Source organism: Dreissena polymorpha, chromosome 11 (genome assembly GCF_020536995.1).
Source record: "Dreissena polymorpha isolate Duluth1 chromosome 11, UMN_Dpol_1.0, whole genome shotgun sequence".
NCBI lineage: Eukaryota > Metazoa > Mollusca > Bivalvia > Myida > Dreissenidae > Dreissena > Dreissena polymorpha.
In genome coordinates, this window is record NC_068365.1 from 47,071,044 (window position 1) to 47,089,511 (window position 18,468).

At 37.4% G+C, this 18,468-nt stretch overlaps 1 protein-coding gene across 1 annotated transcript in view; it reads left to right on the top strand.

Moving 5' to 3' along the window:
- Positions 1 to 18,197, top strand: part of LOC127850237 (metallophosphoesterase MPPED2-like) — a 96,129-nt gene extending 77,932 nt beyond the window's left edge. The window contains 7 exon segments of the mRNA XM_052383114.1: positions 682 to 717; positions 719 to 869; positions 2,346 to 2,465; positions 14,567 to 14,687; positions 15,182 to 15,297; positions 17,056 to 17,169; positions 17,751 to 18,197. Coding sequence (XP_052239074.1) covers positions 682 to 717; positions 719 to 869; positions 2,346 to 2,465; positions 14,567 to 14,687; positions 15,182 to 15,297; positions 17,056 to 17,169; positions 17,751 to 17,920 — 828 coding nt within the window. The 3' untranslated portion in view covers positions 17,921 to 18,197.
- Positions 18,198 to 18,468: the final 271 nt, after the last annotated feature.

Below are 18,468 nucleotides of genomic sequence, written 5' to 3' on the forward strand. Positions count from 1 at the left end.
AAATGGCAATGGCCAATTTAGCATTAGAATTTCTGGCTGTATTTCTGTATAATTTCCGTACCTGGGGTGCATTTAAGTAGTGCCCAAGCAGACAATAACCAATTGAGCCTTATGAGCAGCAAACAATATTCAGTTGCAAATTTAACATGAAGGTCGCGCAGGTTTGTCTGTTAACAAAAGCCAGTCTTCCGGTCGTGATTTAACAGATTTAGCCCCAGACCCTAATTTGATTGAAAGCTGCTACCAGACTTTGTCTGTTTCACACACTCACTTAAATTGAAACAATCCTGGTTAGGCATCTGTTATAATGTGACAATTATAGTTACCTATATCACTCATCGGATGTCATAAAAAATAAAGTTGCCGGCTATCTGGTGGTGTTTTTTAAAGATCATGGAGCTCTCATTGAAAGGAAATGGTCAGGTCGTCATGGAGCTCTCATTGATAGGGTATGGTCAGGTCGTCATGGAGCTCTCATTGATAGGGTATGGTCAGGTCTTCATGGAGCTCTCATTTATAGGGTATGGTCAGGTCGTCATGGAGCTCTCATTGATAGGGTATGGTTAGGTTGTCAGTGTTGCTGAATCCTGTTTATTATGTATCAGTTTCATTACCATTCACTCACATACCAGCTATATTTGGAACGATAATTTACATGGATGTGCCTTCTATTAATTTCAGGTTAAGCCACTCCCCCATGACACGCCCATCTGTGCGGGACAAGCTGCGCGTGGTGTGTATATCAGACACCCATACAAGACTTGAGAGGTACCCTGAGAGGGTCCCCAGTGGAGATATACTCCTTCATGCAGGGGACTTTACAAAACATGGACTCCCAATTGAAGTGAAACAGTTCAACGACTTTTTAGGTACTAGTATGTCACAATATCATACACATGTATATGATTTTTTAACAAACATAAAATGTACAACCATTTAATATGTAATTGCACTTGATTCAAATTTATGGTCAGTCTTAGATAAATTGTCTGACCATAAAATAGAAACAGTAAAGAAAGACAAATAAAGGAGTTTATCTTATGAAAGGGAAGTTTTAAATAACTAGTAACAGTTTTAAAATCAATTTAAGCAATTGATTTTTAATAGTCTTACAGTAAGTCACCAGGCTTTAGGTAAGAAAAACTACAAGTTGATCTTTCAAAGTCTCTGGTTCAAATCTATTTAGCGTACAATATTTTGAATGTTGTAAAATATTAATGGTATATAATGACTTTGTATGTTTATTTTTAACATATTATAATGATTTTAGTGCTTTTTAAAATAACAATATAATTGAACTCTATCAAAACAAAGACACAGCAGATGAAATGATTTCTTCACAAGGGATTCAAACTCATGTATATTTATATCGCTCTTTTTGGCGTTCTTACTTTTGGCATGCTTTTGTGTTGGCAACCTTTAATATATAGAAAAAGCAAAACTTCACAGGAACGTAATCAGGGCAGAAGTTCTTTGCGGCCATTCTTTTTATTTAAGACAAACCTTCCAACACAACAGAACAATAGTAGAAATCAGCCACCATTGTAAGTGGAAGTGTCTGATTGTTTATTGCTTAGATCCATCAATAGTACATGTAGATCTTTTTTGCTTAGATCCATCATGAATAGACCTTTTTACAAACATGTACTCTTTTTTCAGCCAGTCAATTGTTTGTGTGATAATGAAATTCCTGACAAGTATTATTATTAAGAAGCTTTGAAAGTTCGAAAACATTTGTTAATCGTTGGTTTGATGAACGTCAGTATTATAGGAAAACCGGAACAGAAAGGTGTGCAAGAGAGATATCCTTTACAGGAGTATGTATTGATTTTTAAATAACTAAGGAGATATGGAAGGCATGAAGTGACTAAATGTCCTTGTTAGAAGTAGCCCATATTTCCATGACTACCATTAAACGTAAATAGTCAAAAAACAAGAATTGCATCAAAAGTTTTTTCTGGATCATTAATATCCATTATGTATGGATTTTCATATAACTATTCTGAAGCGCTAATACTGTCATGGAGTGTCTCATGCACAACCAGGTCTATGTTGGAGGTCAAGGTCATCATTCAATGTGAAAGGTAAAATTTGAGAAATCTATTGAGTTTTTGATAAAATCTGTATCTTGAAAAAAAAGGCTTAATGGGCATATGGTTGTGATAATGGTACTATTGTTTACCATAAATTTCATCTACCAGGTATTTGTTTGTGTTATATAGAATAGGTCGCTTTAAAGATGTTCAATTATCTTTTAGGTGTGACTACTTTCATTAATTTAAATAACAGTTCATATTTATAATTAATTGTTCACAAGTACAATGCCCCAAGTTATGTGTTCACAGGATCCATGCCTCATCGCGTGAAAGTTGTAATAGCCGGGAACCATGATCTCACTTTCGACGACGACTTGGTCAAAAACAGACGGGATTTCCTCGAACACAACTTCAATATCAACGAGGATGGTATGCATCACTTTAACAAGATGATACACTATCAAGTAAAAGAGCATTCTATTGTGTATTTGTTGTGCAGCGTAAACACTTAACTAAAGAAAATTCTAGAGGCCACATTTCTTTCCAATCTTCATGAAATTTGGTCAGTTCACTTTTCCCATTGATTTCTTTTTCATTTTTGAAATTGGTTCACTAGAAGACAAAAAAGTGATTACTAGGTCAAGTTTAAAAAGCTTGTTAACACTTTAAAAGTCACATTTATAGAAGTCCATTCTTTATGAAACATGTTTAGAACATTCGTTCTAATGATATCTCATCTGGGTTTGCAAATGCATTCAGCTCAGTGATAAACATTGTTACAAGGGGGTTGGGTGGTTTTCATTATAAGGCTGGAGTGAAACCGTTTTAACACTTAAGAAGTCAAGTTTTTAGTCTTATCTAAATGAAACTTGGTTAGAACATGTGTTCTTATGATATCTCAACTGGGTTCGAAACTGTCATGTAAGGTTAAAATTAACTAGGTCAATAGGTCATGTATATTTATAAGATAGTTAAATATCTTTCATAGATTTACTATATTCTTAGCACATTAATAAGTTTAAAACATAGTTAGTTAAATATCTTTCATAGATTTACTATATTCTTAGTACATTAATAACTTTAAACCCTAGTTAGTTAACTATCTTTCATAGATTCACTATATTTTTAGTACATTAATAACTTAAAAACCTAGTTAGTTAAATATCTTTCATAGATTTACTATATTCCTAGTACATTAATAACTTCAAAATCTATTCCCTAATCATTTTCATAGAATTCCCATTATACGATACTAAACACATTTTTGGTTTATTATTAAGAGTTTTTCACAGCCGTACCTTTAATAGATTAAAACCCTTGCATGCATTGCATTTAACGCTCCAAAGCAGTGATCCAAGTTTTAATAATGTAATGTTTATAGTTGTGGTTATTTTATAAAAAATAGTTGATTAGAATAAGAATTTCATCTGATGATAGAGCCTAGAGGTTGTGGAGTTTTATTGTTTGCTATGGTTAGGAAAACGGCTATCAAATATCGACCAGAAGCATGCTTTTATGTCTACCACATACTAGGATTTGTGTTTGTTCATATATCGACTTGCATTGGCAAACAATGCAAAAAAAAATGTTCTTAAAATTCTGTTTACATGAAATTAACTACATGTTAAACCCTTTCCCCCATAAGAAGCTATGTGCAAATGGCTTTTGCAACTAACATCAAACCAGAACAGCCTGCAAGTAACTCGCAATCTGTTCAAGTTGTATGCTGTTTGCTGCTCATCAGTAACTAAGGGTCGGAAATGAATCTTTTTAAACTTGAATCTTGTAAGAAAGATATTCAAATAAATGTAACTTTCTAAGGGACTACAAATGTGTCAAAATACATTATCTAAAATAACCCAGAAACTTACAAATTCATGAGTTTGTCTAATAAAAAAAAAACACTGATTTGCACATATGGTACTGGTTGACCAATAGTTCGCAGTGATGTGGTGGTTATGGTTTCCGCCTATAGACCGGGAGGTCAAGGTTAGATCCCAACTGCAGGAGCGTTCTTATATATCCCTTAAACGACAGCAAGTACTGGTTATACCCAGGAAATGGACCCACCCCCACACCCATTATATGCTTAAATGCTTTATTGTTTACTGTTATACTTACGTGGAATGCAGTTTCCAAAGTTATACTACTAATGATTATGATGATGATGATGATAATTGCACTTACCTTGTTATTCGTGTAAGGCTTGCAATGTCCATTGTTTACATCCTTTTAACACAATAATCCATTTCATTTCCATGACTTATTCCGTAATACCACGAATTATTAACTGCACTAACAGAACTATTAGTATTATGTGTATTGTTTCCATTTCGATCCTGTTGTTTATTGACAAGCCATATTTATGCATTATTATGTAAATGTTATGCATAAATCTGACCTGTCATGGCCGCTATGACACAGAATTTGCCAGCATCATTGTGGATTCTGACAGCTCAGGCTGACGGATTCTGATTGGATGATTCCCGAGCTGTCAGAATCCTATTGGTTTATTGTTATTATGCTGGCAGGCTGTCATATGGTCATTGGTCAGTTAAGGTCACGTGGGCACTTTCCAGAAAGTATATAAGGGCGCTAGAATTTGAATTTGACAGCACAAATGCCATCTTGGTAGCTCCACTTGACTGGGCAGTAAAGTGAGTAAAACATCTTGGGTAACTATAAATAACTTTAAAAAGTACTTTCGAGAAAGTGTCCACCCAAACTTGTCTATATTTGAAATAACATTTTTAACCTTTTAAATAAATATATATATATATTTAAACTGCCGCCAGTCTTGTTGTAAGAATATAACTCACAAAGAAAACCAATAAACCCATCCTGACGGACACTACAATTGGTGTCAGAACTGGGGATCGTCAAGTGCCGAAGACGATTTACAACCCGCCTGAAGTTATAGTAAATTCCAATGTGATGACGTCATTTTGAATGAATATATGACGTAATATGTTACTCATCGAGTGCTGAAGTGATTTAAAGAGGCATATCCATCGATATTTTAAAATATTTCACCCGTGATTCACGAATCGCAATATAATATAAAAGATAATATTTGTGTGTGTTCTTTTTGCAATAACTTACACATTGTGTGTATTTAAAAGGCCTGTGTACAGGGAACATTTAATAAATATTATGTATAATAGATCTATAAATCTATAAATATTTCACTATTCCTATAAAATAAGTGACAATTTAAATATGGCTAACGACAGTTCAGATTCGGAGGTCGTGTTAAATTTTAGAAATTTAGAGAATAGCGAAATTGAAACAAGGAGCGAAGCTTCAGTCACTTATTCAATGTCAACTGGTCGCCATCGTCGACGTCAGCGAGCAACACCTGTTCCGACGTCGGAAAGTGATTCCGAGGCAGGGTCCAGTCCCGTGCCCCGACATGGCCGAGCGCAAAATCTTAATTTCAACAACGTAGGTGTTGACCGCGGCTACAACTGGAGGACATCCGAACATGTCCCCCATCTCAAGCCAGAGCCATACAGCGGCGAAGAGCCTTGGGAGAGTTATATTTCCCATTTTGAGGATTGCGCCGAGCTTGGTGTTTGGAGCCAGAGGAGCCGTGTTTTATTCCTAGCATCCAGTCTTCGAGGAAAGGCGAGGCAGTTTTATATGAGCCTGGACGAGTACGAGCGCCGCGATTATTGTACGTTGGTAAAACGTATGAAACAACGATTCGGCAGCAGTGTACATGAATCGAAGTACCTTGGGATGTTGGAGAATAGACAGCGCCGGTCCGGAGAAAGCATCATCTCTCTTTGTGACGACATAAGACAACTCACAAAGAAAGCGTACAGTCAATTGAACACACAATCACAGGACATTGTTGCTTTAAATCAACTGTATAAAATAATTTCACCCGAAATGAAGTGTCGCTGTATCGACAACAACTGTTCCAGTATTCACGAGGCCGCTGCAGTGATCGATAAGTATGAGTCGATCCTCGGGTATGATCAACAAAGATCCAGCCGTGTTCGAGCCGTAGACAACAACGGCATAGACCGGAAGTTGTCAGGTCTCATTAAGGGTCTCGACTCCCGCCTGGAGCGTCTTGAAAGCGTGTCTCTGGCAAGATCAACGCAACAGTCACCCAAAACAAAGAGCGAGTCGCGCAAGTGCTTCAAGTGCCGCTCGGAAGCGCATCTCTACCGGGACTGTCCTCAGCGTGAACGTCAATCGTTTGGCGAAGTTTCTCGAAACGTTCCTGCACATTTGTCTCAGGGAAACGGCTCACGGTCGACCCAGTAGGTCATGTGTCGACTGAATCCAATCAAAATCGGCCTGCTGGAAATGTAATTCGCACCGGTAGTTTTTCTGATAAAGTTTGGGACAATGGTTTTTACGTGTCAGGCAAACTTGATGTTCAAGAAGTAGAATTTTTAATTGATTCCGGTGCAACATGCTCCATTTTATCAAGTACCGTTTATCAAAATATGCCTAAGCTTTCAAAATACTTATTAACTCCATTTGCAACCCCTGTATTCGATGCCGGTTCAAATCAAATTAACTGTCATGGCCAAACTGCTTTAGAAGTTACATTAAATGGTTGTAATTTTAACATCGAGGTCTTAGTTTGTGACATTTCGCAAGATGGCATAATAGGCCAGGATTTTCTCTTGAAATATGTTGAAATTATTGATTACAAAAGCGGTAAACTTGTTACCCATTGTAATGAGATCCCGTGCTTTGTGGGCTCTGAAAAATCTTTTTCATGTCGCGTTATTGTGCGCAGGACAATTGTAATTCCTGCCAATTCCGCAGCTTTTGTATCCGTCGGCATTTCTAATAAAGATAAACTGACAAAGTAATCGCTGGCGGAACCTATCGGCTCTGCAAATCCTCACTGTCTTATGTTGCCTGGTGTGTTAACTACAAACGATAGTGACCTTAAAATTAATTATGTAAACTGTTCCGACAGCTCTGTAACTTTACACGAAAACCAATCAGTTGGCACTTGTGAACCATACATTGATCAAGAAATTTTTAATAAAGTTCAAGTACGATCAGTGACACCAACTAGTGAAAATAAAATTGTAAACCCCAGTAGAACTGATTTGCCTGAGCATTTAAAAGATCTTTATGATAGAAGCTCGAAATTTCTAGCTAAAGAAGAGTGTCATCAGTTAGCATTATTATTATTAAAATACAGTTCTGTTTTTGCAAAACATTCTAGTGACTTGGGAAAATGTAACCGGGTACAACATCGTATTAATACTGGTCAAGCGCTACCAATTAAACAACCGTTGCGTCGATTACCATTGGCAAAACAGGAAGCTGAGCGAAATGAAGTCAAGAAAATGCTCGAACAGGATGTCATTGAAGCCTCCAAAAGTCCTTGGGCCTCTCCTGTTGTCATTGTAACAAAGAAGGACTCTACCGTTAGGTGTTGCTGTGACTACAGGCAACTTAATGATGTTACCGTTAAGGACGCGTACCCTCTTCCTAGAACAGATGCCTGTTTGGATTCATTAGCCGGTGCGACCTGGTTCAGCCAAATGGACTTGTGTTCCGGTTTCTGGCAGATTGAAATGGCACCAGAGGACCGTGAAAAGACGGCCTTTGCCACATCACTGGGATTGTACCAGTGGGTATGTATGCCGTTCGGCCTCGCGAATTCTCCATCAACCTTTCAACGTTGCACGGAGGATGTTCTACGCGGTTTGCAGTGGGTAGAACTAGTCCTCTACATGGATGATATAACCTCGCCAGCAAACACCATCTCTGAAGGCCTGGAGCGTTTGTCCCGTATTTTTGACAGACTCGTTGATGCCAATCTAAAGTTAAAGCCTTCCAAATGTGCTTTCTTTCAAAAGAAAATAACTTTCTTAGGCCACATAGTGTCTGAGGAAGGAGTTTCCACTGACCCGGAAAAGATAAAAGCTGTCCATAGTTGGCCAGTGCCAACGTCAGTCAAAGAAATGCGAAGTTTTCTTGGTCTTGCCTCATATTATCGACGTTTTGTGGAAGGTTTTGCTAAAATAGCTCGACCTCTCCACAAGTTATGTGAAAAAGGTATTAAATTTTGTTGGAATGAGGACGCAAATAGTGCATTTGAAACATTAAAACAGGCGCTAACGTCAGCACCCATATTAGCTTATCCAATAACGGGATTATCATACATAATAGATTGTGATGCTAGTGACTTAGCAGTTGGGGGTGTATTATCCCAGGTGCAAAACGGTCATGAACGTGTAATTGCTTACATGAGCAAAGGTCTTAGTAAATGCGAGAAAAATTATTGTGCAACAAGAAAAGAACTTTTGGCCGCCGTAATGGCTTCAAGAACTTTTCACCCCTACATATATGGTCAGAAAACATTGCTTAGAACTGATAACGCAGCTGTAAGTTGGATCAAAAAGCTGAAAACCCCGTCAGGTCAAATGGCAAGATGGTTACAGGAACTAGAAACATATGACCTTGATGTTGTTCATCGGCCTGGGCTCAAACATACAAATGCTGACGCTTTAAGTAGACGACCATGTAAAGTTTGTGAAAGACAAGAGAATTTAAATAATGTAGATACTGACAGTGATTGTGATAATAATTTAATCATAAACCAAAATAACAGTGTAACTATACGAGCAATGCAACAAGACGCACAAATAGTTATAAATGGCTGGACCCCTGATGACCTTTTAGTTGCCCAATTAAATGACCCAAATATTAGTCCTATTCTTAATGCTAAGACAAACCAATTAGATAGGCCTTCATGGGATCAAATATCAGATGGTACTTCTTTTCTTAAAACACTTTGGCGCATGTGAGATAGACTTAAAGTAATTAACCAAATATTGTATTGTATTTTCATAGACACGGAAACTGGCTTCGAACAAAATTTACTTATTGTACCGTTAACGAAACGAGATGAAATTATTAAGTATTCGCATGACATTCCGTCTGCTGGACACTTGGGTTTAGAAAAGTCCTTACATAGGCTTAAACAATCGTTCTATTGGCCAGGTATGAAAGAGGATGTTTATAAGTATATCACTAAATGCGATAAATGTGCATGTCGTAAGTCTAATACAGCTCCTAAAGCCCCAATGAGAAATTATATCAATGGTGAACCAATGGAGAGAATTTCCATTGACGTGTTAGGTCCTTTAAGTACAACACTGAAAGGCAACAAATATATTTTAGTAGTAGTGGACAATTTTACAAAATTGACTGAGGCTTATCCCCTGCCTAACCAAGAAGCAAAAACTATTGCTGATGTTTTAGTAAATAATTTCATTTGTCGGTTTGGTTGTCCTCAACAAATTTTAAGTGATAAAGGGACAAATTTCACTTCACAGCTTTTTCAAGATATTTGTGATTTTCTTCACATCGACAAAGTAACAACAAGTTCGCTTCGACCCCAAAGTAATGGTTGTCCAGAACGATTCAACAGAACTCTTCAATCCATGTTGGCCATTTATTGTGAAGATGACCAACAGAGATGGGATGAGTACCTTCCACAGCTAACCATGGCTTATCGTGCTTCCGTGCACAGCAGTACTGGTGTAACTCCCAACAAAATGGTGTTTGGGCGTGATGTAACCCTACCAGTAGAGGCATTTATCGGGTCACCAAATTCTTCAATTGAGGCACGTGATCCAGAGTCATATTGTAGCCAGTTACAGACGGTCCTGGTGAGCTGTCATACAATTGCGAGGAAGTCTCTTCGTAAGAACACAGCATATCAGAAGCGTCATTATGACATCAAGGCGAAAAAGAGGTCTTTTTCGGTCGGCCAAGCTGTTTGGTTGTATAACCCGATTCGACGTATTGGAGTCTGTTCGAAATTGACCTGCACATGGAAAGGTCCATATGTAATAACAAGGAAATTAGACGACATAACCTATTTAGTAAAGAATGGACTAAAGTTAAAGCCAAAAGTGTATCACATAGACAGATTAATTCCCTACAAAGGAAACCATATTCCATCTTGGTTTGCTCAATTCTGCAATTAGTCAAGTGCAGATTTCGAATAAATAAATGAATTAAGTAAATATGACTTAATTTTTATATCACTATATTGTGTGTCGGTTTGATCCAAATATATAGTTTATGAGCTGCTGCAAAAGCTGGGGAGAATCAGCTAAGTTGCTTATGAAGTTGTGGTGACCGTGTTAAAGGCACCATAGTATGTGATATGGGCTATATATCACATGTTTTGATAATTGAATTGGCCTGCGCAACCATATTCGTTATCGGTTATTCTTTCATATTTAAATAAATATGATGTTTTATATATTTGGAGCAGACGTTTCAAAATAGTGCTATTAAAAGTAATTAGTCGATTTTAGAGTAATGTGTGATACCTTTGAGTACTTGTGTTGCCTTTTTATTAGGGTGGTGGACACTTTTCGTTGATACATGAAACAAATAAACTTGCTTTTTGCATATAACATTTTGATTTGGTGAACTATATCTATGTGTACAATAACATGCAATTTGAACAGAACATTATTGGCTTGCTGTTTAAACATTCAGACATTTGTAAAATTCTTAAAGTGTAAAACACATATATTTGAGTTAATGGAGTGTTATGTATAAATGACTCATATAACTTTTTTTTATGAAGATGAAAATAAGTAAGCGAGAACATATAAAGTAGCAAATTTCAAACTTATAAACTGTTATACCTTTTTGTAAATTTACAGAATGAATCACCAAAATTGTTGGTTGTGCCATGCCACATTGGCAACTCAACGTCAATTTGAGAGACATGTCGAGACTGTACATCAGCGCTTGGGAGTGGAGTGTCTATTTTGCCATGTAACCATTAAACGCGCAGCTGATATGAAACGCCACATCCTTACGGTTCACCCAGATACGAAGGTTCCGGAGACGGCCTTCCATGTCAGGGAGATGGCTTGTTTAGCCATTTTCCAGGAAGATTTCGTAAAGGTGTATGGACCATCGCGGTCTGCTGGGAGCAGCTTTTGGCGTGATATTCGTTCGGTATCAGTGGGAGCTGCAGGCGGTATATCGGTCTCGCATGTTGCGGTTTCTCATGGGTCCTCTACTGTAGAAGGAAAAATCGACAATGAATTGTTTTCGTTGACATTATCTGATGACATTTTTAAACACCCTCTAATTCTGAGACGTCTGGCTAAAAGGCTGGCTCAGCTGCCACTGTCACACAGTCCCTTTGACCAATTTCCAAATCCTGGGGATGTTGATAGGGACACCAAGGAGAAAGTCGCTCGACAGATTGGAGTTGGAGTTGAACATATAACTTTTATGAAAATCAATCGTGTCCCATCTTTCTTCCTGGAAACAGATTCATCAGGTGGCTCAACTCCACTTTTGGATGAAATGGAGATGTCAGCTCTCTCTTCTTTTGAAGACACCATGGGCTACCCTGGACAACTTCTTATCCAGGCCGACTATTCTGAAACCTCCTCTTCAAACAGTCCTCTCGCCAGCAACTCCATCGTCCCTATTGAAACTTCATCTTTGTCCATGTCTTCAGTGCCCCAGGTCTCCAGTGTAACTTCTCAACCTGCAGCCTGTGTCGAAGTATCTGTTACATCTTCATCTATATCTTCAATACCACATGTCTCGTGTGTGACTTCAGAGCCTGCAGCCTGTGTCGAAGTACCTGTTACATCTTCATCTATATCTTCAATACCACATGTTTTGTGTGTAACTTCACAACCAACAGCCTGTGTTGAAGTTTCAATGTCAATTGGGATCCCTGTCGCTCGTCGTTCGGGGCCAACCGAGATTATTTCTAGTGCAAACTCTGAATTTCTGGTGCCAAGGCTTCCCCCAACACCATCAAACCAAATGAGAGCCAAGAAACTGCTAGCCATGGGCGCGATGCCTTTGTTTCCTCCAGCCCGGCGAGAGTGGGACCAGGATGAGGCAGTTACCTTCCTGGAACCGAAATTCGAATGGCCTCCCCGTGGCTGGAAGGCAATGTCAGCAGATCTGCGATTAATGCTCACAGAGTTTCAGGCAATGTCAATCTTGCAGGCTAGGGGATGTAATTTCAAGTTTGAACGTGTGGAACTACTGAATGCCTTCAATTTTCTGGTTTTGCCTGGAAGTTTGAGCCCGAGGGCACCAGTCGATACAAATGTACATTCGTGTCATGCTATTTATGTGAGACTGAGGGAAATTGCCCTAGGGAAAGAGGACATGAAATGGTTGCGCATGATCGAATCTGCATCCATGATGCGTGACACTGCAAATGATAAATTAATAGCAGCGTGCAAGGAAATTCCATTACGTTTGAAAAAGAAATAACTGATGTCTTCTTCTTCGTGTATTGTTCTTTATCCATGATGTGCTCCCCTGATGTCGATCCATGATTGTCTCCCCTGATGTCGATCCATGACGTGCTCTCCTGATGTCGATCCATTACGTGCTCCCCTGATGTCTTCGTCGTATATTGTACTATATTCGACTGATGAAATTGGTCTTGATTTTACTCTTCAGACTTTGATGTCTCAAATCTGTAACAATATATGTGTAACTAAGTTATCAAGACAAATAATTGCTGAGCGTGTGAACGATTGCCAAGTTTATCTTGATCCAAACATTATTAACAATTCCTTTAATTTAAAACTAATAAATGTGTGAAGCATCAGCAAAGAAACTCGATAAATGATAGTTAAATAGACAGCTTGACAATAAAGGTATACTTTACCACGAACGGCGAGGTTCACTTGGATGACAAACTAACCCTCAAACATGTGGTTGTTATTTGCGAACAATCGTTTTCCATACATTGATTTCGTGACTCAATTTCCGGTGTTGAAGGCTACACCTAACTAACATGCAAACTATTTTACGGCGTCATTCAGTCTGGACATTGACTGATAATTTATTATTATTATTGTCGTTTTGATTCACACATGTGTTGCATTTGATTGTTTATTGACTGATGTATTGTATTGTCGTTTTGATTCACAAATATGTTGCATTTTATTGTTTATTGACTGAACTAAGTGTTTTTTTATTAAGTTCATTATGTCATTATTCTAAATTACACCTGAAACAGAGGGGTAACTTAAATTGTGTGATTACGCGTTAAGTTTAAAATTTGATAATAGTTACTGTATTATCGATAATTGGTAAACGTATTCACGAATTATAACGAATTTAAATTTATTATGTTCAGTATTGTTATCTGATATTGTTGTTGCTGTTCAAGTTAAAATCAATAGTTTGATTGTCTGTGCACACCAACCTTCTAGGGATTTGCGATATGAATGTACCGCTATTACGTTACTGTGTGGGTAATTATTTCATAATGATTGTGTAGTGTACAACCATTGAATGCAAAACAAGAACCTTTGTAAGATTGAAAATATCTTAGTGTGACTTATTACCCCGAGTGAATAAGTACGGCGTAATGGTATTTGGTGGAAGTTATATGCACTGGATAACAACTACTTACCAACTGTTTCTAATGTTCATGTTCGTTTGTTAATTAATGTTAGTCTTATAATAAGTTTGAATTGCAGTATATTTTATGTGATAACTACCACATGACGTTTGCTTTTGAGCTATCAAAATTCAGGAGAATTTTAATTTTAGAAAGGTGGGGCGATTGTAATGACCCACCCCCCACACCCATTATATGCTTAACTGCTTTATTGTTTACTGTTATACTTACGTGGAATGCAGTTTCCAAAGTTATACTACTAATGATTATGATGATGATGATGATAATTGCACTTACCTTGTTATTCGTGTAAGGCTTGCAATGTCCATTGTTTACATCCTTTTAACACAATAATCCATTTCATTTCCATGACTTATTCCGTAATACCACGAATTATTAACTGCACTAACAGAACTATTAGTATTATGTGTATTGTTTCCATTTCGATCCTCTTGTTTATTGACAAGCCATATTTATGCATTATTATGTAAATGTTATGCATAAATCTGACCTGTCATGGCCGCTATGACACAGAATTTGCCAGCATCATTGTGGATTCTGACAGCTCAGGCTGACGGATTCTGATTGGATGATTCCCGAGCTGTCAGAATCCTATTGGTTTATTGTTATTATGCTGGCAGGTTGTCATATGGTCATTGGTCAGTTAAGGTCACGTGGGCACTTTCCAGAAAGTATATAAGGGCGCTAGAATTTGAATTTGACAGCACAAATGCCATCTTGGTAGCTCCACTTGACTGGGCAGTAAAGTGAGTAAAACATCTTGGGTAACTATAAATAACTTTAAAAAGTACTTTCGAGAAAGTGTCCACCCAAACTTGTCTATACTTGAAATAACATTTTTAACCTTTTAAATAAATATATATATATATTTAAACTGCCGCCAGTCTTGTTGTAAGAATATAACTCACAAAGAAAACCAATAAACCCATCCTGACGGACACTACATTATATATCCCTTAAACGACAGCAAGTACTGGTTATACCCAGGAAATGGACTAGTTACTGTTTCAATAAGCCTTAGGCTTTCAATGCAAGTGAGCTAAAATAAATAGATTGAATTAATAAAAAAATAAAGTGCAGCTTTTCTTATCTCAAGTGTTTGAAAGGAAACTGGCAGAGTTTGGTGTGAACACGTGCAAGGAGCTTCTCACCAACTGTGTTTACCTTGAGGATGCCTCAGTCAGTGTGTGCGGCCTCAACATATATGGGTCACCTTGGTAAGGATTTGCAATGCTTTTCATTGGTACAGAATTATATAAACGTTGGTACATTATGGCTGATTCTGATTTGATTTGAAGATTTGAAGAAACATTGTGTTTGCTCGGTTCTAAATTATGTTTTATCCAACATGTTCAATTATATGTTACTGTTGGAAATCTATCAAATTCCCATATCAAGTACAGGAGCAAAGCCCTGCACACTATAGCAAAGCGAGTTTCAAATATTTCTCGGGAACTTTTTATTATCAAAATTATGTTGGCATTATTGTTGTTTGTTTGCTTACACTTCAGTTCTAATTAATACAAATTGTAACTTCAAAATGTATTTTGAAAATAAAAGCTTCGAGGCAGAAGAGGTCGACAATCCATTAGGCCACAAAATCACCATGAAATGCATTAATTACAGTCAACATTCAATTAAAACAAAACACCCATACATTTAACAACTACTGGTATCTTCTATAATTACAACATAGATCCTATATTTGTAGGCAGCCTCAGTTCCCTAACTGGGGTTTCTACCTTTCTCGTGGTGAGGCTTGTCTGCAGAAGTGGAACCTCATACCAGACGATACAGACATACTGATCACACATGGGCCCCCTATAGGTAATGAACCTCATACCCTACACTACAGACATACTGATCACACACGGGCCCCCTATAGGTAATGAACCTCATACCCTACAATACAGACAAACTGATCACACATGGGCCCCCTAAAGGTAATGAACCTCATACCCTACAATACAGACAAACTGATCACACATGGGCCCCCTAAAAGTAATGAACCTCATACCCTACAATACAGACAAACTGATCACACATGGGCCCCCTTTAGTTAATGAACCTCTTACTCTACAATACAGACATACTGATCACACAGGGGCCCCCTAAAAGTAATGAACCTCATACCCTACAATACAGACAAACTGATCACTCATGGGCCCCCTAAAAGTAATGAACCTCATACCCTACAGTACAGACAAACTTATCACACATGGGCCTCCTAAAAGTAATGAACCTCATACCCTACAATACAGACAAACTGATCACACATGGCCCCCTAAAAGTAATGAACCTCATACCCTACAATACAGACAAACTGATCACACAGGGGCCCCCTATAGGTAATGAACCTCATACCCTACAATACAAACATACTGATCAAACACGGGCCCCCTATAGGTAATGAACCTCATACCCTACACTACAGACATACCGATCACACATAAGCCTCCTATAGGTAACGAACCTCCAACCCTACACTACAGACATACTGATCACACACGGGCCCCCTATAGGTAATGAACCTCATACCCTACACTACAGACATACTGACCACATAGGGGCCCCCTATAGGTAATGAACCTCATACCCTACAATTCAGCAATAGTGATCACACATGGCCCCCTATAGGTGTAATGAACCCCTACCCTACAATACAGACATACTGATCACACATCGGCCACCTTTAAGTATAGAATTGTCTTACACACTGTTGACAATCACAGCAAGCATTACTTAGAGGTTTGAGTGTGCAACTGCTGTGTGAATATCTCTTATCAGATTTATTAGAATAGGACTAAGAGGTTAAGTGTTTGTGAAGCAAGTATTTTATTAGCTCGGCGTTTTCGGAGAAAACCTGAGGTATTGTCATAGCCAGCTCGTCGTGTAGTCCGACGTCCGCGTGGTGCTTAAACCTTAACATTTTGTTAAGGTTTTGAGCATTGGCTGTATTTTCAAATTGCCTCTACCTACAACTTTGAAACTTCATATGTAGATGCACCTTGATGAGTTCTACACACCTCACCCATTTTTGGGTCACTAGGTCAAAGGTAAAAAAATTAAAAAAATAAATGACAAGCTTTCATTTATTCAAAGCTGCACTCGTAGCCGAGCGTGGCACCAGTTATGCGGTGTTCTTGTTTTATTTATAACCATACCTTTTTATGACATATTTGTAATTCATAGTCGTTGGATTTTGTGTTAATGGGTTTATTCTTTATGAGGTCTAAGAAATTACTGTTTTGTTTGGTTGATGATTGTTTTTGTGTTTGATAAACTAATATAGAGTTTTGCTGACCTTTCTTTCACTGAAGACAAAAATCATCAACAACAGAAATAAACTTTCTGAAACCAAGCAAAACTTCATAGAACATGCATGTTGTTTTCACTTCAATTGCAAAGCAACTATGATGTAGCAATCCAAATAATATTCTCAGTGTTATTGTTTAACACAAATATTGGGCCATTATATGTTGAGTCCCAAATAAATTCAATCCTGAGCAATTATGTTGTTGAACAGGTTAAACTATTTCTTGCAATTACAACATTTTACCAACCGGACTTTTTTTTTATTGGTAGGTCATGGCGACGCCTCTTTTTTTCTCCGAAATCGTGCAGGTTGTGTTGAATTGCTGTCCACGATTCAACAGCGTGTGCAACCCAAGTATCATGTGTTTGGACATATACACAGAGGTATACTCCATGGACTGGGCCGCTTTAATTCTGTGCAATATCTAGGTTCTGTAATGAAATACCATATATATATATATATATATATATATATATATATATATATATATATATATATATATATATATATATATATATATATATATATATATAATATATATATATATATATATATATATATTTATATATATATGTTACATTGTTCATCCTTGGTGTCCTTGGCTGTTTAGTTTATAAGTATTAGTGATAGGAAGTTAAAAATTAAATTTATATCTGGAAATGTCAATTAAAGTTTTTGCATTGCACTATTTAAATCCAATCCTAATTGACCTGCAATTGCTTAGAAAAAAAAGACATTTCTGTTCATCATGTGCACTTTTCAAATATTGCTAAAATGTAGGATTTATTGACGAGTAGCAAATAATTCAGTAGATCAACATTATATGTATGTCAAATGACGACATACTTCTAGTATATTACAGTCGAAGTAATGTGGACGGACCACGCTTTTTCCTTGGCCATACCTGATTCTTTTGAAATCACATTATACAAGCTATTACCAAACATATATTCTTTATTTTTAGGTTATGGCATAACAACGGATGACGTCACAACGTTCATCAACGCGTCAACTTGTACAATGCTATTCAGGCCTAACAACCCGCCAATTGTGTTCGACATTCCACTGCCCACTGGACACACCAAGGACGAACTGGCCTCTGTACAGCCCTGTAGGCTTACACGGCCTTTGTAGCATTCATAAAGTTAACACCTCCTGTTCTTAGGGTCACCTTCTTAGGCATTGTCTCTATCCTTTTTGAATAAATGCAATATTATCTATTAGATCAGCAAAATACAATGTTTTGTGAATGCAAAAACTTTGTATGTTGAAAGCAATTGTTTGATGTTATAAGCGATTTAATTCTATGGACAATTGCTCGTCACACAGGCACACAGTCCTCATGTTTCCAAGTGGGTTGTGATTGTTATTTTCTGAACATGAATGAATAAATCTTTGCTGATTCAAATTACATAGCTGGATTTTCAAATGAATGCATAATAATTGTTTTAAAATATAACCTATATAATTCACTGTGTATTTTAAAAACTTTTGTTCTGTAGCCCCACCTTGGAAGTAGGATTGGCTCGTTTATTAATGCATCTAAAAAAGAAGGGGCACTCCTTTCAATACATGTAAATATATTTGCATTAAATTACCTGGGTGATTTCAAAAATAATGAAGCCTGATTGTAAATTTTCACCAAATTTTAGATGACAAGTTAGCACAGTATTCTTGCTTGA